This window comes from Pristis pectinata, chromosome 6 (assembly GCF_009764475.1).
Source record: "Pristis pectinata isolate sPriPec2 chromosome 6, sPriPec2.1.pri, whole genome shotgun sequence".
In the NCBI taxonomy this organism is placed as follows: Eukaryota; Metazoa; Chordata; class Chondrichthyes; order Rhinopristiformes; family Pristidae; genus Pristis; species Pristis pectinata.
Genome location: NC_067410.1, coordinates 10029235 through 10053021, shown reverse-complemented (window position 1 = coordinate 10053021; position 23787 = coordinate 10029235). Strand labels below are relative to the sequence as shown.

The 23787-nt window shown below is 38.4% G+C and overlaps 1 protein-coding gene across 2 annotated transcripts in view; it reads left to right on the top strand.

Moving 5' to 3' along the window:
• LOC127571280 (transforming protein RhoA) overlaps positions 1-19820 on the top strand; it is a 33423-nt gene extending 13603 nt beyond the window's left edge. The window contains exons 2-5 of one of the 2 annotated variants that reach the window (XM_052017536.1): positions 13818-13975; positions 15037-15157; positions 17848-17978; positions 18672-19820. In XM_052017536.1, the coding sequence (XP_051873496.1) occupies positions 13820-13975; positions 15037-15157; positions 17848-17978; positions 18672-18845 (582 nt within the window). In that variant the 5' untranslated portion in view covers positions 13818-13819 and the 3' untranslated portion in view covers positions 18846-19820. The remainder of the gene's footprint in view (positions 1-13817; positions 13976-15036; positions 15158-17847; positions 17979-18671) is intronic. The other variant, XM_052017537.1, reaches the window with a different exon arrangement.
• The last annotated feature ends 3967 nt before the right edge of the window (positions 19821-23787 follow it).

Here is a 23787-nt window from a genome sequence, read left to right as displayed (position 1 = left end):
AAGTCACTATGACTTAAAAATCTGTACTGAACTATTTGCTACTTCCATTGAACACTGATCAATTTAATAATACTTTAGATTTGTACCTTGGCACAATTGGTGGCATACTCCAGTGTTGAAGATACAAGAGATTTCAGAAGCTGGAATCTAGAGTGAAAAACAAACTGTTGGAGGAACTCAGTGGGTCAAGCAGCATCTGTGGAAGCAAAAGGATGGTTGGCGTTTCTGGTTGAGACCCTGCATGGGGACTGAGTGTAGAGGGGAGATGGCCAGTATAAAGAAGTGAGGGGGAGGGGTGAAACTGGGGCTGCTAGATGATGCTAGAACCAGGTAAAGTAGGAGATGATGGGCAGATGGAGCCAGATGGGGGAGTTTTGAGGCAGGCTGGTGGGTGATAGGTGAAACAGAAAAGGGAAAATGAAAATTGTCAGGTGGAGCCAAGTGGTGGGGAAGGTAGAGACAGAGGCTGGAAAGTGATGTGGAACCAGATAAGGGAGGGATGATGGGACAGATGAAAGCAGGTGGGGAAGAGGGGATAGGAAAGGTAGGGCAAAGGAGAAGAAATCCATGTGGATAAGTGTGTGGGTGATGGAAGGATGGAACCAGGTGGAGGAGGGGAATAAATCTAGATAATGGGGGAAGTGGGTGGGGGGGGGGGTGGTTAAGGAGCAGAAAAGGTGAATAAAGGGAGAGAGCCCTGGATGGACCAGTAGGAGTGGGAAAGGAACATGAGGTGTGGGTTATCTGAAATTGGAAAATTCAATGTTCATATCTGTTGGGTTGTAGACTACCCAGGTGGAATACAAGGTGTTCCTCTAGTTTGTGTTTGGCCTCACCGTGGCAGTGCAGATGGCTGAGGGCTGACAGGTCGGTGGGATGATGGGAGGAGGAGTTGAAGTGACGTGCAACTGGAAGCTTAAGGTGGCATTAAGGACGGAGTGTAGGTGCTCCACAAACCAATCGCCTAGTCTGTTTGGTTGGGCCAATGACATCAAGTGCAGTAGATGAGGTTGGAGAAGGTGTACCTGAATCTCTGCTTCACCCGGAAGGGCTCTTTAGGTCCCTGCACGGTGGTGAGGAGGTGTAGGGGCAAGTGTTGCACCTTCTACAATTGCAGGGGAAAGTGCCAGGGGATGGGAAACAATGAGTAGACAAGGGAGTTGTGGAGAAAGTGGCCCTTGCAGAAGGGGGTGGTGATGGGGTGGAAAGAGAAGGTGTGACTGGCAGTGGGATCCCATTGCAGCTGGTGGTAATGGCAAAGGATGATGCACTAGATGTGGAGGCTAGTGGGATGAAAAGTAAGGGAACTCTATCTGACTTGGGGGAGGAGGAGGGGAGGCGAGAGCAGGAAATGGATGAAATGCAAGTGAGGGCTCCAACTGCAACTCCAATGCTGATGTGGCCAGAGCCTGATTCTGCAGAGCTGAATCCTTAATCCTTAAAAGAAGACTAGAAATTCAAGTCTGTTTTTGAAACTTCACTTGCGTTTTAAATTCTCAGATCTTTCAGTCATTCCACCATTGCTATTAATGTAAGCAAGCAGCTCAGCCCTTTGTGTTTATTTTACAGTTTACTTTTCTGTCTTCCATCCGTTCTCTCCAAGTCTTATCTTTGGCTGTACTTTAACATTTGCTCTCTGTAACCCTGACTGATAAGAAAATGTAGATGATATCGCACTTGGCTTCATGTAGTAGACATGCGGTTGCAGCAGAATTGTATACAATGCGATTTATCTGCTTCTGCTTGTCGTATGATCACCTTTGTCACATTAATGGCCAAGTGATCCATTTTGTTCAAATGGAAGGATCCAATGCCTCCCACCACTTTTCAGTGGTTTTCTCAAACTATAGCATGGTTAAACTTAGAAAAAATTAGGAGTGGTACTGTTGATCCTTTGTTTAAATTTGAGGAAGTTTGGAGTTCATTTATTCAATATTTCCATATGATATAAGCTGACCCTTTTCAGATCCCTCTCAATAACCCTTGAATGCAGAGGAGCGGAGTTGATGACATAGTAATGTTTCTTTTTCTTTTTAATTGAAGAAATGCGAGTCCAGTTTTTGAAGTTTTTGGGGTTTTTTTGGTTTATTATCAATTTTTTTGATTTGGGGGTTCTTTCATATAATTAAATTTCATTTCTTTTCAATTTTTCCTTTTGTATTTGTTCACTTAGTAAGAGAATGGGAGGTCTAGATTACTTTTTTTTACTCCTTGTGATTATATATTTTAACCGTTATGATTGCTGTCCTGATCTCTTAGCACCATGTGTATAATTACTAATGTTATATATATGTACTAATCTGAAAATTAATAAAAAGATTGAAAAAGGAAAAAAAAGAATTGTATACAATGTTTGTGATTGAGAGCCATGGACAGTTTCCGTACATAAGAGCACCATCCTTCTGGCTTGGATTAACCAACTATGTACTTTTGAAGTCTATATAAATCAGAGGAGTAGTGGTTTTATTTGAATCACAAACAGGGACTATTCTGCAAGCATATTTAGAACTTTAAACACTATAGAAAAAGGGACTATAGTGGTGTGTTGATTCAAGACAGATGCATTGAATTTGGCAAGAAATGGGGCAAGCATGTTTTTGTTTGATAGATTTTTACTGTCATAAGTATATGAGATCATAAAATCAAGATTGTGTTTGTGTTGTGGATGAGCAGTATTTTGTATTGTGCACACTGTCCTCTTAACATTAGCACTGAAATACTTAATCTAACATCACAAAACGTGGCTTTTAAACAGGGCCAATACAAATATTGGAAGCACACACAGTGCCATCCAAAGGAAACCATCCCACTAACCCCATACTTAAAGTTGAAAGTGACCTTGTTAAAGGAAAGTTGAAATTGTTGGTTTTCATAATTATCAGTTACTTTCACTGTTCTTTCCCCAAGTTTCATTAATGGAAATATCTGTAAGTAAAAGTAGTACAGATTCTTTAGAAACTGTTTCTTTATTAACTTGAATTTGGGATCTTCTATAACATGCATTAAACATGAGCATTTAATTAACTGTGTGCATTTGACTCTTGCCATGAGTGGTCATTACTAAACAGATGGGGTATTGTGACTGCAATTGAAATGATTTTTTTCCATTTTATTGACAGTGAATAGATTTCACAGTCTGCAAAATAATTTGTTAATGTGCAAACTTAATTCTGTCATTTGTAAGGGTTGCTATTGTTTGTGAGGGATAGCATGGGGCCAAAATGCATCAGAAATGCATAAAAGTTAGTGTTGTGGAGAATTTATAATTATATAAGCAAACACAAATACATTCATTCATTGTCAATTCATTATTTCATTTGTATCCAATTGCCCATTTTTTAAAAGCAAGGTAGAATTCTAGAAACTTTCAATAGCATACGAAGTATGGTTTGTCTGTATATTATTTAGACATTTGGTTGGAATTTGTTTTTAGCTCTTGAGTGTCTTTGTTTGTGAACACTCTGTCAAACTATTTTTCTTCTTGAAGGCAAATCTGTCTATACATTAAAGTTAACTTCCAGAGCTTGAATTTGAGTACATTGCTCAGTAATGTTTAACCTGGTCTCTAAGCATAAACTTGAACAATCTGTGATTTTCTTGGACTGAATGACACTGAAGTGTCATTCTGACTTGAGTGTCAGAATGACACTGAAGTGTCATTCTGACTTGAGTGGTGCTGTATTATCAGAGGCATCATTAATCCCACAACCTGTGATGTTAACTTCTTCAACTAGTGCATTTGCTATATGTTTTTCAATTTTCTCTCTGAAGAGTGGTTTATGTCAGAGGGGCAATGTACCCTCCTGATATTCCAGCTTGATATTCCACCCATGTGGATATATCCTTTGTGTGTGAATGTAAAGCATGCATCAATGGGTTACTTGGTTGTGGAAGAGACCATCACAACTAATCTCACTCCCATCCTCTGATTCTGTTTGCATTTCCAGCAAGGGTTGATGAAATGGAAATCTTCCTGCAGCTACCCCCAAGCCTCTCAAAATACCCCCTGGCTTGGGACCAAAACATTCAAAAGGCAATAGCATGAATTCTTTCTGTGGCATTTTCTTAAAAAAAAGGCTAGGATGCATACTGGAACATGTACACTCATGTCTCTGACAACAATTGCTGGGAGAAAAAAATGAGCAGCTAAACTCAGATGGGCAATATTTTACAAAATGTAAAAAGATGTCTCTGTGGTGCAATGATATGGATGCTTATCTACATGATATCTTGTATAAAGCCAGCCTACATGATATTTGTAGTTGTATGGTGTGCATGTAAGTAACAGTCTGCCTTTATCAGATATAACCATTCCTTGATTTACAAAAGGTGTGTATTCCTGTAAAAAAAAATCATTAAGCAAAATTTTGTTAATTAAATCAACAGGACAAAATATGGGAATTTTGTTGGTGTATTCCTTTGCACACAGGTGCGCTATTCATCACAGTGGAAAAATAGCTTAAATCCAAGATATGTACCCCACAGAGTCACTGAAAATAAACATTTGTAAATCGAATATTCACGAACCATGGATTTGCTGCACTTGATCATTATAACAGTGCACTATTATCAGTATCCTGTACAGTTTTGTGACAATTAGTAGCAATATTCTGTATGGCTTCAACCATACTGCATATTAAATGCAACATTTCCTCTAGGCTTACTGTTAAGTGAAGCCAGCATGTTTCGTAAAGTTAGATTTGTACAGTGCCTTCATACTGTAACTCCTGTGTTTTTTGTGTATAACTTTTAAAAGTATGGCTGTATTTTTATAGACAAAAATATTCCAATATGTTTTACTGGGACAAAGAATGAAATGGATGGCAAGGCAATAGTGGTTTGGGGTTTTGTGAGCAAATGGCAAAAGAAGTGGGGTTTGATGGAGGATCTTAAAGGAAGACAAAGGTGGTGATTTTAGGAGGGGCTTTTAAATGACAGAAGATAATGCTACCAATATTTAGATGAAGGAAGGGGAGCAGTATGAGTGAACTTTATCAGTTTAGCTGGCTTGCCAGTTTCTCGCATCTTTTTAAGTTTCTCATGGTCTATATTTATTTACCCAATGCACATTTCTGGAATGATAACATAAATATTGCTGCTGGATTTTCCCACACAAAGCACACATTTTGAGATATCCTAGTCTGTACTCAATTGATGGTGCTAAATACAGTGCATAATAGGAAAAATCCTTTGTACTGTACATTCAAGACTGAATTTTGAGGGCACCATTTGACTACAGCAGTGACTACACTTTGCGAATGCTGAAGTAGGCCTTGGGGATGAGCCTTGCACTCAGACTGCCTCTGCTCTATCACACTGCTCTTTGACAGTGAAGGACCACAATGAGCCTTTGGGGGGTGGGGAGGGGGGGGGAACAGGGACGCGAGAGACCGCAGATGCTGGAATCTGGAGCATCAAACAATCTGCTCTGGGTCCGTCTTTGGCCTCGTTAGTTACATGTGAATCCACAGAATTGGCATTGGAAGCAAGCCCTTAATCCAGAAGGGCCACCCAAAAAAAGATGAGTGTGTTGTCATGTAACAAGTATTTGAGTAGCATTTATACTTTTTGGTTCATCCTCATTTCTGGTTGTCAACATCATCCTTGCTGCATCAGATATGCTGATAGATAAAGACAACTTGTAGTAAGGATATACAGTGCAACATCAAAACTTAAACGCCTTCAACTTAACACCTATGTTTTAAGTAAAACGTATTAATTGATTTTCATCTTGGGGTCATGATAATATTGTATATCTGAAACTGTGATATAACTATGTATTACATAGTGTGCACTGTATCTGGCAATTGTAACATGGGTGGAAAAAAATTGCTTGGCAAAAGTCCACTGAAGAGCCTTTAGTCAACAATTTTAAAGCAGGGCATGAAACTAAAAATAAAGACGGTTTGTTGCTCAATTTGGTTTCAGTGGAATCCATTATGAACAATTAGATTATTTTCTTATCTGTAATTAAGTTGCTGGAAGATGCTGATGCATGAAGGTTGTGCATTGAATTCACTAGACTTAGGAATTAAGCAATTCTATAAAGGGATACTTTCCTTTTGGACTTTGACTGTGTATTGAAAGATGAGGAAATTCAAAGTAGATTTCAGCCATTTGAAATAGGCTTAGTCTGGTTTAGAAACTGGAATGTGGATCTCTGAATCAGGTTGTCAAGCTTGCCAGTATCCTTTGAGTTATTCTGGAAACTAGGTCAGACTGTGAAAGGTGGGATATCCTGTGAATGCAGATTTGAATAGAACTGAAGTATGTTTCAGCAACTTGACTGATGTTATGTATCTTTTGAAACCAAGGTGCATCATGGCAAGGATTTCATCTTGTTCTGTATAAAGATTCTTAAATTTCAGGGTCTAAATTATGTTTGGCTGTTTGCAAAACAGAAATAACACTTCTTTTTGGTGTTGATTAGAAAATATATTTTGATGGTAGCAATGCAATATGGACCATGTACACACATCTCAAAAGTTTCAACCAGAAGCTGAAATCATTCTGAGAACACAGCAATGGGGTCAGAAGATGACAATTTTCTAAGGCTAGTGTGGTTGCTGTTGTAATGTGAGGGAACATAATAACCAATTTGTGCATAGCAAGATCTGTTTAAACATTTATAATATAAATGACCAGATAATCCATGGGTAAAATTGGTTTGGAGTTAAATATTGGATAAGACTTGAAGACCATTCCTTTAGACTCTGATATCACAAAATCTTGACCATTTTGTGGGAGTGGATGGAGTCTTTGTTTAACATCTAACAGTACAGCACTGAAGATGTGTTTTCTCAAGTGGCACTTGAACTCACAAAAGTAGTATCCGGAATAGCTGGTTGATGTAGAGCCAGGAATATTACCACTGAGCCAAATCTGTAACCTTTTGGGTGTTCAAAGTATTTTGATGTCTCTTATTGCTGAAGCATTGATGACCAAAGCCTGTCTGCATATGTTAAATACTGTCATTTATTTACCAGCAGTCTTCATTGAGACGTACTGTATTTGTTAGTGCCCAGAAGGAGACCATTGGCTCCTCTAATTCACCCTGGATCCCCTCTATTCCCCCCTTTTTTTCCCCTTGCAGCTCTGCAACTTATTTTCTCTTATGTCCTCATCAACTTCCCTTCAGTTCTTTTGTCACTTACTCCACAATTTTAAGCAGCAGTTAACCTACCAACTTGTCTTCAGGATGTGGGAGAAAACCAGAGCACCCAGCCAAAACTGGGGAGTACATGCAAACTAAATTCAGACGGCACTTGAGGTCAGCATCAAACCAGAGTCTCTGGAGCTGTGAGGTAGCATCACAAACTGCCATTCCACTGTGCCATCCCTTGAACACAGAAAAAACTGAACATAACTGTGTACTCTTAGTTGAGCACAGCCAGATTAGACTGCAGTACTCAAAAGAGAGAAGATAACTGTCTGAAAGGAAAGAATTTGCAGGGCTGTGGGGAGATGGGGGAGTGGGACTAACTAGATTGCTCTTAGAGCTGGTAAGGACTTCACTGGCCTTGTGGCTGCCTTCCAGACTATAACCTTATAGTTTAATTTAGAGGATAGACAAAGATCAAACTCATTTCCTAGTCTACTGAAAGTATTTTTTTTAAAAACAACACCTTTTAGTTTATAATCCTCTTGGCACATGACACTTTAGTTTCCTGTAAAACTATACTAATACTGCTTTTGGCAAAAGGTTAAATACTTTAAATTCTGCTATGAAATAAAAAAAACATTAATAGACAAGATATGGCTGCAAAGTTGAAAGCAGTTACATAACCTTTCAAAAGGGCACTATCTTTTCCAGATGCTGCTTCTATGTATATGCACTTTAAATATGGCATTGTATAAGATCTGGCCAGTTTGCCCTATAAAGCTTGTGCTGTCACTTGTATCCCACACACTCTTCCATCTACCTAATCTTTCTTTGAGCATTTCTTTTTATTCCCTTTGCCCTTGGGTACTCCAGTTTCTTTTGTAACTTCTCTTTGCATTCCTGATTTTTTTTAAATTCTCTCAGTTTGTAGTGTTCCCTTTTTGTCATTCTTGAGTATGCTTTTCCTTTCTCTCAATTTTGCTCTGGTTAAGGACAATAGAATGAGTCACTGTTCTTGTGCTTGCTTTACTGCCATGTGAACATGTGATGCTTTTCCTGAAGTACCTTCTCTTCCTGCTTCTGAATAGCTATGTCGGGAATCCCACAAGGATAAGGTATTGGCCTATATCTTATCCACATATTGCTACTAAACTAATTTGGCAGGACTGTGTTATCATTTAATCTGCTTTTTGTCCAGTGGATGACATGCGGTTGGACCATAAAGCAGCAGAAGGACATCAGCAATCAGCAGTAATCAGGGTCAAGGAGTAGGAAAGAGTTCGAGATCAGGCCTTTCAATTTTTAGCTCTTGTAGTGACAAGGAACACAGGAGGTGGGTAAATACCAACATCAGGTTTGGTTCTTTGTGTATGTTGATAAAATCCGGCTCTACCACACCCTCCATTCTTGATGCAAAACCATTACCTTGAATAAGGTAGTGGTTACCGTTGATGCTCATCTATGTAAATGGACAAGGGGGAGCACTTGATAGCCCTATAACAGTACCAGAACAAGCAGTCGGGCAAGGAGGTAATGTGAGGAAAAATGGCAGCTGGAAGTAAAAGATAGTGGTGGTGATGGGGAATGAGGTTTTTTAGCTTCCCAAAAATTGTTCCAACGTTTGGGTAGATCATGGCGTAGGGTACAGATCACCCATTTACCTGTCTTTGTTCCATATCCAACCCCTAATCAGTAAAAATCCACTTCTGACCTAACGATTAAAGGAAAATCCTTGAAGCAGCTGAAGACTGGTTGCCATGATGTTCTGGAGCTGGAATAATTGAGTGCAACTATTATCTGTATGATTGCAATCACTGCAGCATTTTCCTTTTGGCCATTAACTTCAGTTTTACAAGGACTTTTTGATGCCACACTTTGGTCAAATGCTGCTTTGATGTCAAGGGCAGTCACTTTTTGGCTTGCCTCTGAATCAACTCTTTGATCCATGTTTGGACCAAGACTGATCAAGTCTGGAGTGGGGTGGTCCTGGCGAAATCCAACTGGGCATTAGCGAGCACGTTATTAGTAAGCGCTGCTTGATAGCACTGTCGATGATGGCTCCTATTACTCTGAGAGTAGACTGAGATTTTCTTCTATCAGAGACATGGGTCTTGAGTACTACAGCTGGGAAGTGGTCTTGTCCCATAGCCTTTACTTTGATATCAATAGGGTGATTGGAACTGTCTTCTGTGGGAACTTTGGGAGAAAGGCATGATGGGTCATCTGTTCAGCACTTCTGGCTGAACATGTCTGTGATTGCTTTAACTTTGTCTTTAGAACTCATTGGGCCTTGCCATCATTGAGGATGTAGGTGTTCTTGGAACTGGCACCTCCTGTTAGCAGCTTAATTAACCATAGTCATTCATAACTGGATGTGATAGTACTGTAGGGCTTTGATCAGCTCTATCAATTTCCCTTACCATTTTAAACACTTGGTCATTCTGTAACCATCTAAACTTAGTGTTCATACATCCCAGCATTTTAATTTAAATCTAAATACCTATTTTATTGTGGTGCATCTGTGCTGTTAGCTCCAACATAATGCTCTTTTCGATGCAGTCCCCAAAAGTGAATGGAGTAGATGGGTCCAGTCAAGGCACTGTACAAATTGCTTGAGGAAGGTCAATGTTCTATTGTTTTTATTTTTATGTAGCCACTTTCTTGTCCTAGCTATTCAACTTTGTGTGTCAAGTGGGTGCAAAACTGCTCATCCCTTTGTTTATTTCAAGATAGCAGTGGGTTGGTTTTATTACTTACAAGCTTTTTCTTTTGTAGCTAAGTCTGGAGAAGTTTTGAGGTAGAGATTTTTGACCATGTCAAGCAAGAAAAATCTTTTTTTTCCCCCAAATATGTACTTTTTGATAAGTTTTTTCCATTACTGACTTCTGAACAAAGGTCATAATTTATTCAGATATCTCTTCTTGAAACGTATTGAAGATTCCTAGTGCCTGAAGAAAAGTGTGTTATTGGGCAGGTCCAAACCTTTAACGTATTGTTTATCTTTGCTACAGGGAAATTGTTGGAGCTTTTACCATATATCTGATCAATTGGTTCAACATTGAAATTCATTTTTATTCAATTAATTTACTGATGTTACCCCTCATTTGGGAAATTGTAGAGTTGCACGCTAATATCATTATCTGTAGCATGCATGTGTAAAATGGAAACACCTGTAGCTCAGCTGCATGATCTGTAAGGGAGGATATGTCTGTACCTGAGTGTGTATTTATGCTGGTTTTGTCCAGAAGACTCGTGTCAATACAGCCCAGAGTCTGAAGTCCCTTGATCAGTAGCCACAATTTTTATTTGATTATCCTTGATCAATTTACTACATTGGAGCCTATAGTCTACGCTTTCTTTACCTTTCTACCTGATTTTTTTGTTCATTGGTGTCATGGCACATGGTTCCAAATGAATTGGTTCAGTTTCTTTGAAAATGCCCTAGCCACATGGAATACTCGTCACAAATATTAGTCATTCTTCCCAACTAGTTTGTGATCTTGTGTGTAGTTGAGATAAACCTCTTCCCATCCTGTGTCACCTCAACCAATCCCATTCCTTTTCAATTGTTATCCTTTTCAATGTTATTTATCTTTCCTGTAAAAAGCACTTAATCACCATCTAGTGACTGGTTCCACACCATAATCAATCTCTGGGTAAAGGTGGAGGAATTTAAAAAGAAAATGCAGTTGGTGGAGAATTGAAATGATTTCTTTGGAAGGAAAGGGGTAATGAAGAGTTGCAGTGTAACACTTCAGTGATAATTCCTGAGGCCGGTGTAAACAATAGACTTCAGGGCCAGCATCACCAAAAGTTAAGTTCTTTATTATATTAGAGACCACGTTGGCAGGAACACGGCAAATTGGTAGTTGACCCTACCCATTACCTTGCATGAGGGCTCAATAGGAGCTGATTTTAAAAAATGAATAACTCTCCTTGCATTTATATAGCTAATCATAATGTGTGTCTCACAATGGACTGATTTAGTCTTGTACACAGATACATTAAATTCATTTCTGTAATTCATAGAGAGTAGCATTTGTAAGAAGCCACTTAAATTGATGGTAACATTGGTTCCGCATGCCATTTCCTTCTGATTGACATTCAATCCGCCCATTTAAAGACATTTTCAGGGTTGCTTAGCAGTAGCAAGAAACATGAGGCAATAAAAAGGACATAGCAATATAAGTAAGTGTATTTCAGTCATTTAAGTTTTTTAATACTAGCATTCATGGGTACTTGTGTTCCAAAAATTACTCTTAATTTCCTCAGCAACCTTACAGGTTTTAACCTACCCCTCCATCTGAATATGCTGCTCATATTTTAGTATATCATTGGGATCTGCTGTAAGGTTTCCCTTGGTTACCAAAGGAAGTAATCCTTTTCGCAGATCGAGAAGTTCCTACACCTGAGTCCAATAATACACTGAAATATGAGCTGTATTTCCCAGGTGTTGGAAAATGCTGCATCGCTGATGACTAGATGATTTGTATGCAGAAAAGAAAATGTGCTTTTTCTTAAACAGAACTATTAAAAGAAATTTCTAAAAAAAAAATCCCATTTTTTTATTATTGAGGGTTCATGACAGAATGGCAAGTGGCTTTGAGTACATAAGGTGATGTAAAATAATTACTGGGTTTAAACTTTTTTAGGAAGGGTCTGCAAACAATTTTGAGGTGTTTATAATAAAACAAAAATACAATTGCATAAAGTATTAAAGATTTTATTTAAATCATGTGGTTTGTTAATTTTTGGCAATTAACTATATTTTGGGGTGGAACATTCTGTAAAATGGAAAGAAACAAGAATTGAACATTCAGGTTTAGAAGGAATTGATTATGCCTTTCAGTAGTTAAGAACAAAATCACAGTGCAGTGTTGACTTTTTAACTTCCTCATTACTTGCATTATGTTTTCCCTTTTGAGTGAGCAAAAAATAAACTGCGGGATGAACTGCATCCTGCTGCTGGGTCTCGACCCAAAATGGCAACCATCCCTTTGCCTCCACAGAAGCTGCTTGACTTGCTGAATTCTTCCAGCAGTTTTTTTTAAATCTTCTCCAGATTCTCGGATCTGCAGTCTCTTATGTCTTCCTTTTGAGTGAACATGTCCTGAAATCTAAATTTGCCTGACAAACGTTCAGTTAAATTTTACAAAGAAGCACTTTTTTTTTGAAGTTCATGAACAATAATGTTTCTGGATAGAGTAACTCTTTTGAAGTGTTGAGAAAGCTGTTCTTTATTAAAAAGACGTCCTGGTTTGCCCTAAATATTGCAATGCTGTTAGTCTTGCTGGTCTTTGTTGAGGAAATACAAGTTCTGTGTTAATTTATAAAGATTGTTTGGAGATGGATCTTTTGGTCTTTATCCCAAAAAGCATTACAAAACAGTTTACACATTGTGAAAGTTTGTACTTTTGGGATGAGGTACGGGAATTATGGTCCAATTTTCTTTTCATTACGCTTTCCCTCCACTTTTATAAGCTATAATACCCTGCAACATTAGAGGATAACTTCACTTCTAACCAGATAAGAAGAGCAAATAGAGGTGGTATTTGGGTTTCTGTCAGGCCTTTAGCAATCCTTGGCCTTTGCGTCTTAATTTTCATGCAATTATGCCATCAAAATGGACAGCTTCTGAAGCAGCAAATCTGCAGCAACCTGAAGCCTTGCAATAGCATGCTGGAGCACTGATTCAGAGCTATTATCCCACCCATTTGTCAAAGAAATTGCGTCAATTAACTTATGGTTATACTCATTCTGTTTCCTGGGAGTTGTCTAAACCTGTAAACCAGGTGTTGTTGGATGTGATTAAGAATGTGTGCCCAAATAAAATAAAATGTCCACCTTGTGGAACACGTCAACTTTAGAATTTTCACCTTTGTCTCCCCATGATCTCACCCTCCACATCTGTAATCTCCAGCCCTACACTCATTGCTCACATCTGTAGTTCTCCAATTCTAGCCTCTTGAGAATCCCTAATTTTTAATTATCCTACCCTTTGGATGTGCTTCAGCTGTCCTGAGTTCTGAAGTGTCTGCCTAAACTCCCCAATGCTACCTCTTAAATTTTTTAAGTTGCTCCTTAAAACTTATTTCTTTGTCCACGCTACTGACGTCTGTCTTAATATCTTCTAATGTCATGGGTATCCGAGAGGCCTGTGAAACAATGGGGGCATTCCATTGTGTTAAAGGCACTATATAAATGTTATTCAAAAGGATGTTTATTTAAAACTCCAAATGGAGGTGAGTTTTCAGAGGTGGGAGTAAGCTGTGTAGGACACCAGAAGGGCCTGAGTTTCTTTTCCACTCTGTACCAAATGAGTTATTTTCGGTCTTTGGTCATCTCCAGTGGCCTTGGCTTTCCTGGAAAAGATCACGCCCATGTTCCCTGTGGCTCAAATCCTAATTCTAATTTGAAAATCTGATCTTAACTACACCCAGGACATGGTCTGTACTTGACATTCATTGGTGTTATCCAAGACCCTTGCCATTAACATCCTGGGGTCATGGGGGTGTATCATCATTCCTTCATTGCCACTGGATCTATTTTGTGGGTGTACATTCGGCAGAGACTGTAGCAATTGCACAATACAAAGGGCAATGCCAGCCGCCCATAACTTTAAAAAAAAATCAATTCAATTTTCTGGTTGTTATAATATGTATCCTGTAAATGACATATTAATTTTTAGTTTGTAATTAATCTGTTCTTTTTACAGTGATGGCTGCCATACGCAAAAAACTCGTAATAGTTGGTGATGGTGCTTGTGGGAAGACATGTCTACTAATTGTCTTCAGTAAAGATCAGTTCCCCGAGGTGTATGTTCCAACTGTGTTTGAAAATTATGTAGCAGATATTGAAGTGGATGGAAAGCAGGTTAGTAGTAAAATCTAGAATAATATATTGGCGTAACATAGATGTAACATTTCAAAAATTTTAATGACCATATTTTATTGGTCCATGTTACTGTCAAAATCTAGCTTTTATGGATAATATACTATTTCCTCATTTGTTTGAATGTGTCAGTATAGGCACCTCTTTTAAAAGCGGTGAGAGTTAAGGAGTGATTGGGAAAGGGCAGGCCAATGGTGAGCTGTAAGGGAATGTTATTAAAGCTGATTAAGCTAAACTTGTTGAAACTTATGACTGTATATTGTTTTTAACATTTTCTCGTGTCCATTTTAAGACTCATCTTGACCATAACGTTGCCTTGCTCAAATTGAGTAGCAGAGCAACTTCTGAAACTAGGACTTGGTTTCAAGATTGCAATTATTTTTATATAAACTTGCATACCACTGACAACACAAACAATAGGTTACTTGCAGACCTTGTACACCACTTTAACCTTCTCCAATCCTTCATCTGTCATTTCTTTCTCCCTCTGTTTATCTCGTTTCCCCTTTGGTTGTCCTAATCGCCACAGTCACTCTTCTGATAACAAGTTGCATCTTCTTGAGGCGTAGGAGTTCCTTCTGAATTACCTATTACCTTCTGGTGTTTATTTGTGACCTATTTTCTTTCACAAGTGCCTTGGGATTGTCTCAAAAAAAACATTAATGGACTCGTGGTTTGAGACTGGGCACAGTAAAGGAAGCCTACTCCTTGGAGATTTTGATTCAAAGCATCATTTTAAAAAGAATGATGAATCTGACCTTGCTAAGTTGTTAGTTTTCCAGCAATTCCCACAAAGTAATTGGCTCATAGCACACATCCACATATTCATCAATATGTTTGAGTTCCTTAATATTCAAGGTTATTTTTACTTTGAATATTTTCAGCAGACGGGGTTATCTAACTATGAAGTTTCACTACTTGAAGAATGAACCTATATGAGTTGTCTGTCCTATATGCAGAGATTGTTTGTTTTAATTCAAGGATAGGGTTTGAATTTTCTTCATTTGAGATGTATGAAAATTGATTATTTTGATCTTCTCCAGGTTGAACTGGCTCTCTGGGATACAGCAGGACAGGAAGATTATGATCGACTTAGGCCTCTCTCCTATCCAGATACAGATGTTATTTTAATGTGTTTTTCAATTGATAGCCCTGACAGTTTAGGTGAGACTGTGTACTTTTCTTTCTTTCTTCAATCTTTTTATTAGTTTTCAAATTAATACAGATTAATATATCAATGTTTATACATGTAATACAAAGAGATCAGGAGAACAATCATGATATGGATAATCAAAGAACAATAAGGTATAAAAAAACTGTAGATCCAATGATCTGTTAGTGAATGAAAAGATTTATTATAAAATATAAAAGAAAAAAAATCCCCAAAACAATAAGAAAAATTATAAACAATATATCAAACCAAACTAAGCTAAAGAAAAAAAATTTAAAAAAAAAACTGGACTAAAATTTCTCAATAGAAACAGAGCAATATTATGTAGTCAACTCCGTTCCTCTAAATTGAAAGGTTATTATAAGGGGATCTATATCATGTGAAAATATTGAATAAATGGACTCCAAACTTCCTCAAATTTAAGCGAAGGATCAACAGTACCACTCCCAATTTTTTCCAAGTTTAAACATGATATAGTTTGAGAGAACCATTGGAAAGCAGTAGGGGGTATTGGATCCTTCCATTTAAGCAAAATGGATCGTTTGGCCATTAATGTAACAAAGGCAATCATATGGTTAGTGGAGGCAGATAGATGGCCAGACGCTATCCTTGGTAGAACAAAAAGTGCAGTGATAGAATGAGGTTGTAAATCAATCTTCAATACATTTGAAGTAATGTTAAAAATATCTTTCCAATATTTTTCCAAAGAGGACAGGACCAAAACATATGTGTCAAGGAAGCCACATTCGATTTACATCGGTCACATATAGGATTTGTATGTTGATGAAAACGAGCTAGTTTATCTTTTGACATATGGGTCTGAGACTGTGTACTTTTGTTGCAGTGATTAATCTTACTCCAGTCTTTTAGCTAAATTAATCTATAACCTGAAGTAATTTTGCTTTTGTTAGTTTTGAAATATCATCTGTGTTTGCTGAGTTAGAAATCACCTTCTAAAGGAAGAGTAATTTTAACAAATAAAATTAAGGCTACCTTAATGTACAGTGCTTTTTTAAAGTTGTGTGCTATATTTAACTCTTTCTGAAGGTTTCATAATTTAAAAAGGAAAAAGAAATTTATCAACCTTTTCACCTATCAGAGTTTTAAAATTGCCTGGAAATGAATGCTTATTTATTTCCTTGTACCGTTATGTAATCTGTAAGGTTAATGATTGATGTGATGACTGAAGTCTAGTCCTGCAGTTGCATTATAATTTGTCTGATGTCATAGGCTTTAATTCCCCTGTTGCATTATTCAATCCGGAGATTCTTCAGGGTGATTTCTTCATGGCATTGCTATGGTTATTTCTTTCATGATTTTTGTTTGAAACAAATCTTTTGAAAACATTGTTTTGGAATTGCTTGCTGGTATTGAAGACTCTTGGGTGTCTCCACTGTGGGAAGTGCAAAAACATTGGGCCAGACTGTTCTCCATCAAACCTGAAGTAGTCCCATGACGACACTAAACTTCTCCAGTCAGACAGCTGGCAACAGCTTAAGTCATGTTACTATCCCACGAGCTGTGTGACATGTCCTGAGCCTTGCCCCCAGCACTACCCTGATGACCTTGTCTTGTCAAGGGCCTGTTTGAGTTTCTAAATGTCTGATTTCTAGGGATACACAAACAATTGAAATTGTATTATTAACACTTATTTTAACACTTTTCATACTTTAATTAATTATTGCTCTGAAATACTGTTAAAGGTGAACAGAAACCTTAGCTAACCTTGCCTGTTTTAATTAAGGTGACCATAATGCAAATGAATGGAGCTGTTCTAGATATCAGATGGCATAATGTTGGTGGGTATGGCATAAAGTGTATCTGGCCCCTCAGCTCAGTAAGTTATTTAATGCCCTCAGAAGTCTAGAATGAATTGCAGCTACCAGGTGACTCTCTGGAACTGCTAGTTATATCAGTGAGATCGGACCTTGGCCCTAATGCATTTCAAAATAAGATTGAGAACCGTGATAGATTGAAAACACTTAATCATGGAAGTACAAGTTTTTTAAATGTGCAAGAACAGAGATCACATTGAAGGTGGCAGAGCAGGTTAAAGCAGTTAGTAAAGCACATGGCATCCTGTACTTTGTGGCTTTTGTACATTATGGCTGTATCTATGAAGATGAGCTAAGCTTGTATACAACATACTAGCCAGGCCATAACTGGTGTTTAATGCTGAGCACCACATTTTTATTTGAAGCTTGGGTGAGGATTCTGAAGAGATTTGCTACAATAATTACAGAGATGAAGAATAACAGAATATGATTATAGAAGGGAGTTACCTCTGCCATAGCTGTCAGAAGTGTGTCTTGATGTTTCTAAGATCATGAAGGATTCGGAGAAAAGAGAAATTTCCTTTTAATAATTGTGGAGAGTCGACAACCAGAGCACACGGATATAGTTCAGTCAACGAGGTGATATGAGAGAGCTGCCGCCTTACTTGAGTAATTAGGATTTCGAATGCTCTGCTTGATAGATCCAATAGGATCTTTTCAATTGACAATTACATTTTCAAAACAAAATGGAGAATGTAGTAGGTATATGGATCAGGGATATAGGGGGAACAAGACTATTTGGATTGCTCGTCAAAAGAGTTGGGGAACCTAAATGGTTTCCTGCTATGCTGAAAATGATTGATTCAATGCTTTGAAAGTAAAGTACATTTATTCTTTCCCCAAATTAGAAAATATTCCAGAAAAGTGGACCCCAGAAGTGAAACACTTTTGCCCTAGTGTGCCCATTATCCTTGTTGGGAACAAAAAAGATCTGAGGAATGATGAGCACACACGAAGAGAACTGGCAAAGATGAAGCAGGTTAGTAGGTAACTAAGGAAGAGACTGATCAGATTCATGAGCACCTGTGTTTGTTTTAACGAAAAAACAAGGTGAAGGTTAAAGCATTTACTCTGAGATAATATCATTTTAATTTGTTATTTTAATTTGGGCGTTCTGTTTTACTATAAGTAGCTTACGTTAAATTTAGTTAGCTTTGTACAAAAGCAACAGCAAGGTTGCATCTATTCACTATAGGAGTTTTGTAAATATTAATGGTATCTGTGGCTCTTTTGATTATTTTTTTCATAGGGCTCTTATGAAGCCAAGTTAATCTTGGGAGGCATAATGTACCTGACAGTTTCACTGAAGCATTGCCCTGCTGAGGGATTGCCTGTGTGATCTTGTCCTGTGATACTGAGGAGAGAGGTGGTGGTGGTGTTAAAGTGAAGACGTGGGGGGGGGGGGGGGGGGGGGGCGCGCAGGGGAGGTGCGGAGGATTGGTGGAATCAGCCCAAATGAAATTTTCAACATCCAAGTCTTTGGGGGAAAAATTAAGTCAATTCTAACCTTAAATATGGCTGCACTACTGATGACTAAACTAGATAAACTTTACCATGGTAAGTCAGAACTGTTGTAGAGAGTAACTAGAGCTAGTTTAAGTTTTCCTATTAGTCAGATAGTGATTGAATTCTGTTTGTTGATGTTTTTAAAGTAGTCTTCTGTCTTGTACAGGAACCTGTGAAACCTGAAGAAGGTAAAGAGATGGTCACCAAGATTTGTGCATATGGCTACATGGAATGCTCAGCAAAAACTAAAGATGGTGTGAGAGAAGTTTTTGAAATGGCCACACGGGCTGCCCTGCAAGCTAAGCGCCCAAGGCATAAGGCGTTTTGCAGTGTTCTATAAAGCACAAATGCAAACAAGTGCACCCTACCATATATTTACAGTCACTTGATTTAAAAAAAATCTTGAATTGATGTTTGTTAAACCTAGTACGATAGTGTCTTGATTATACTGGCCTCTCATTTTATCTATATACTGTTCCTGACATCTCAGTTTGCTACCAATATTTAAAAGCCAACAAAGGTTTTTTCTAGTTCAGTGGTGTACTGATGTATAGCTATGGTCATTTTTACAATATGCATGTATCCATCTAAACTTTGGTTAAACATTACTGTAGCTTTTTTTTAACCTATCTACTTTACATGATCAACAGGTGCAGCCTTACTGGTAGGAAAAAGCACTCAATCAGCTTGTATTTCTTGACATAAAACCAAACTAAGAAATTAGTTTGCCATCACTGTTTATAGATGTAGCTTGATTCAACTTTTTGTATAATTGGATTTCTTAATGCTAATACTGTAGCCTCAAATGAAATTTTTAAATGTATTGGGGAAAAACAAAATAATGGAAGTTGAATTCCTTTATGTAAAAGCTTGGTAATTTCTGAAACATAATTGATGTAAACCAAATCGAGCTTGTGTACAATGTGGAAATTTTAATGGTGGGTTGAGGGTGGGGGGTTGGGTTAGATGTTGAGAGACATTAATTCTGTCTCTGCTCCAGGGCACTTGTGTCCTTACAGATTTAAATAAGAGGTCCTGTTCAGCTTGTGAAACAAAGCTAGGCAGTCCTTCAATAAACAAATATGTATGGTCATTGGCACCATGCATTCAATGCCTTCTATTTATCATATGTTGGTATATGTAATGCCTGCCTTTTATGTTTTTGTTTAACATTGAAGATGTATTTGAGGTTGTGAATGCACCTCACCTGCAGTTCCCTAGGTATTTTTTTTTGCCTGTGTCAGTAAATAGTTACCAGCAATACTAATAGCAAAATAAAAGCCAGTTGTTTTATAAAAACAACTGTCCGAGCCTATTCTTTATATGTGTTTAAGTGTGGAGGTATATTCTAATGAAGTTCCACCATGTAAAGTTTCTACACAGAATTCTTGTGATTTTTTTAATCTTAACTACTAGCAAATTCAGAAAATGTCCGGCTTGTGCAGCAGCACTGAAATGCAAATAACTGCAATGAAACTGCTAAAGACAGTTTGAAATCACTTTGAAGTATTTAACCTTGAAATAAGGCAGTTAGTAGTTTGAACAATGAACACTTTGATTCAGCCACCACTTTGTTTAATTTAAATCCTACACCCTTATGACTAAGAATTTACAAATGCAAAATAGACCATTTCCCTGTCTGGACCTATGCTGAAGTTTATGGTCTTACAAATTTACTGGGATGTTTATTCAGATGTAGTCATTTTACTGTGGGGAAATTTGTGTTTAAAACAAACTTTGTAAAACAATTGTGCAAATGTAGGAGGACTAGAGGGGAATTGGTGACAAACACTTTTTACCTAATGAGATGGGGTGTGTGGATTGCCATGCCTGAAAGGATGATGGAGGCAGAAACCGTCGATGCACTCAGGTTTGTGGATGACCACTTGAACAACAAAAGCTCATGAATCGACAGCTGGGAAGTAGAATTAACCCAAGTCAATTTTTGATTGGCAAGGACATGCTGAGCTGGAAGCACAGGTTCAACAACTGGGTGAGAGAAAGGAAGAGGTGAAATATTCGGGATGTGTATGGGCTGTCGTTTCCCCCACCTGTTTAAATTCTCAATTTCTCTTGATATTCCTGAGACCCCCCCCCCCCCCCCAACCCTAGCCTAATTCATCCAAGATCTTAACATCCCTTTATTTACGTACTCATCCAGTTTTCCTTAATAGTTCTCCTCCTTAACCTGCAACTTGTCTTATTTTCTTATTTAGAAACATCTTTTAAACTCTTCCTGCATTTGATGGAAGTATATAAAATTGAGAGGTGTAGATAGGGTGGTTAGTTGGTCTTTTGCCCTAGGTGGAAATGTTGAGTACTAGAGGGCATAGGTTCAAAGTGAGAGGGGGAAAGTTTAAAGGAGATTTACGAAGCAAGGTTTTTTTTTACACAAGGTGGTAGGTCCCTGGGATATGGTGTCAAGGGAAGAAGTGGAAGCAGATTGAATAGTAAGGTTTAAGAGGAATTTAGACAGGTACATGGAAAGAACAGGCAAGGAATGGAAGGATACATAGACTGTGCAGGCAGATGGGATTAGTTTAAATTGGCATCACAATTGGCACAGACATTGTGGGCCAAAGGGCCGGTTCCTATGCTGTACTCTTTATACTCTTCCTCTGGATCCTGTTCTTTGTCTATAGAGACAGAAGCCCCTTTGTATTACTTAAAGCAAATAGTTTTCCTGAGTTTTTATCCTGAGACTTTGTTCAAATATTTTCAATCTCTGTAAACCATCACTTAATCTAGTCCAATAATTCCTAAGAAAAAGCAAGATAGATTCTTTCTCTTAAGACATCTCCAAACTGACTGGCAGGATCAGCAAACCAATATAGGTCCTATCCCCAGTCACCAACATCCTGCCATCTCTGCTCACACTGAATTGCTGTCATAGCAGAAGGGTGCACCTTGGCTACAGGCTGCCACCAGATTCCTAAAATAAGCACTCTACTCTTAAACTCCATCATCTTGGCAAGAGAACAGAGAAAATACTTCAAGGATGTTCTTAAAGTCTCTTTGGGTCAGGGAGAAGAGAGGAAATGTTTTAATATTTTTAAAATTTTACTTACGGCGTGGTAACAGGTCCTTCTGGCCCAATGAGTCTGTACCGCCCATTTTTTAAACCCAAAATTAACCTACGCGTATGTCTTTGGAATGTGGGAGGAAACCCACGCAGACATGGGAGAATGTACAAACTCCTTACAGACAGCAGTGGGAATCGAACCCCGATCACTGGCGCTGTAATAGTGTCGTGCTAACTGCTACGCCACCGTGCCGTTTAATGTTCTCAACAACTCATGGAAATCTCTGATCAAAATGGCAAAGGTGTATCCAGGAAGACATGTAGCTGCCAGTCTCTACAATGGAAGTAGAGTGGAGGGTATGCAGAAGCAGTGAAACGAGCACAAAATATTCCAAACAACCTTCCCTTTGGTGGCAGAATCTGCAGTTCCTGCCTGGGAGCCTTTAGCTGAGTTTGCAAATGGAGCAGAAGCAAATCTTTGATCCTAAGGGACTGCCTAAAGTAGTAAACCCATTGCTCAAGCTTGTAGTCACCTCTCCTCATGTCTTTGACTCTCTTTTATCTGAGAACAATTTTTTGAGCTCCTTAAGGCACTTATCTACATGAAAGATATTAAATACAAATCATTCTCAATCCTGTTGGACTGCAGGGAGGTGGAATCATTTAATTCATTCTCTGACAGGGAGTAATTCAGAGTTCTTTATAACAATGTTATATTCAACCAGGAAGGAACATTTAAGCTTCAGGCAGGAGCAGTTTAATGTTGCTAAATTTACTGTATAGTTGTCTTGCAACATTTTTTTTGCATAGAACTGCAATGGTTCTGATTGGTGAATAATTCAGAACAGGAAAAATAATTGGTAAGTTTGACATTTTGATGGTCTTCACTGTTTATCGTTCTCTGATATACCTTTGTTTTAACTTATGCCAGAATGACAATGAAGTTCAGGTTCAAAGCTGCAACTTGGTCAGTCAGATGATGGGCAGGAAGGAGTTATGGGATAATCGCTTCTTGCTGCTATTCTTTTCAGCTTATAGTTTTTAAAACAACATTATAGTGCCTCAGGCATCTTTATGATTAAATATAGAAATTTTTTTTTCGCCAAAAGGTGGAACCTGCTGTATTTTATTGAAGAGAGTTAAGGACTTTTTGAAACAAATTGAAAATTTAATTTTTTTTAGTGCAAAATAAATCCAAAGATTTATTTTTGGGTGGTGGCGGAGACAAGTACAATTAAGGCATTCAAAAGGCTCTTAGATAGGTGCAGGAAATGGAGGGATATGGACATTGTGTAGGCAGAAGGGATTAGATTAGTTGGGCATTTGATTAATTAGTGCAGCACAGCATCGTAGGCTGAAGGGCCTGTTCCTGTGCTGTACTGTTCAATTTAAAATATCTTTATTAGTCACATGTACATCGAAACACACAGTGAAATACATCTTTAGCATAAGGTGATCCGCAAGTGTCGCCACTCTTCAGGGGCCAACATGGCACGCCCACAACTTCCTAACCTGTACGCCTTTTGGAATGTGGGAGGAAACCAGAGCACCCGGAGGAAACCCACGCAGACACGGGGAGAACATACTAACTCCTTACAGACAGTGGCCAGAATTGAACCCGGGTCGCTGGCGCTGTAATAGTGTTACGCTAACCACTACACTGCCGTGCCTGGCCTATCAGGAATAAACTGAATGCAAAGCATGGATGCAGCTTTCAACTATTTGCAGAACAGTTTATACAGAGAGGAGACGAGACCTGCTGGAATCCGGAGCAAAAAACAAACTGCTGGAGGGACTCAGTGGGTCAGGCAGCATCTGTGGAGGAAAATGGACAGTCAATGTTTTTGGTTGAGACCCTTCATCTGAGGGCACATACTGTCCACCTCCCCTCTACTTTCAGTCCAGATGAAATGTCTTGACCCAGAACGTTGACTGTCCAGTTTCCTCCACAGAAGCTGTCCAACCTGCTGAATCCCCCCCCAACAGTTTTATTTTTTGCTGTAGTTTACATAAAGACCTTCGCTTTTCCATTCATTAACATGCACTAATTCCTTAAAGTTGCTGCTTATTATCAAAGAACATTACATACCAAAGAGGTTGTAAGAATGTCAATGACGTAAGTACCTGGGATCTTTAAACGTGGTTGCTACTAGAGCTTGGAAACAAACTTGATCAAGGAATGAAGCAGACCATGCACGCAAACATCCCAAAAGAGAGGGAGGTAACTAAGCAAAGAGTATTAATTGCTTCTTGCCACATC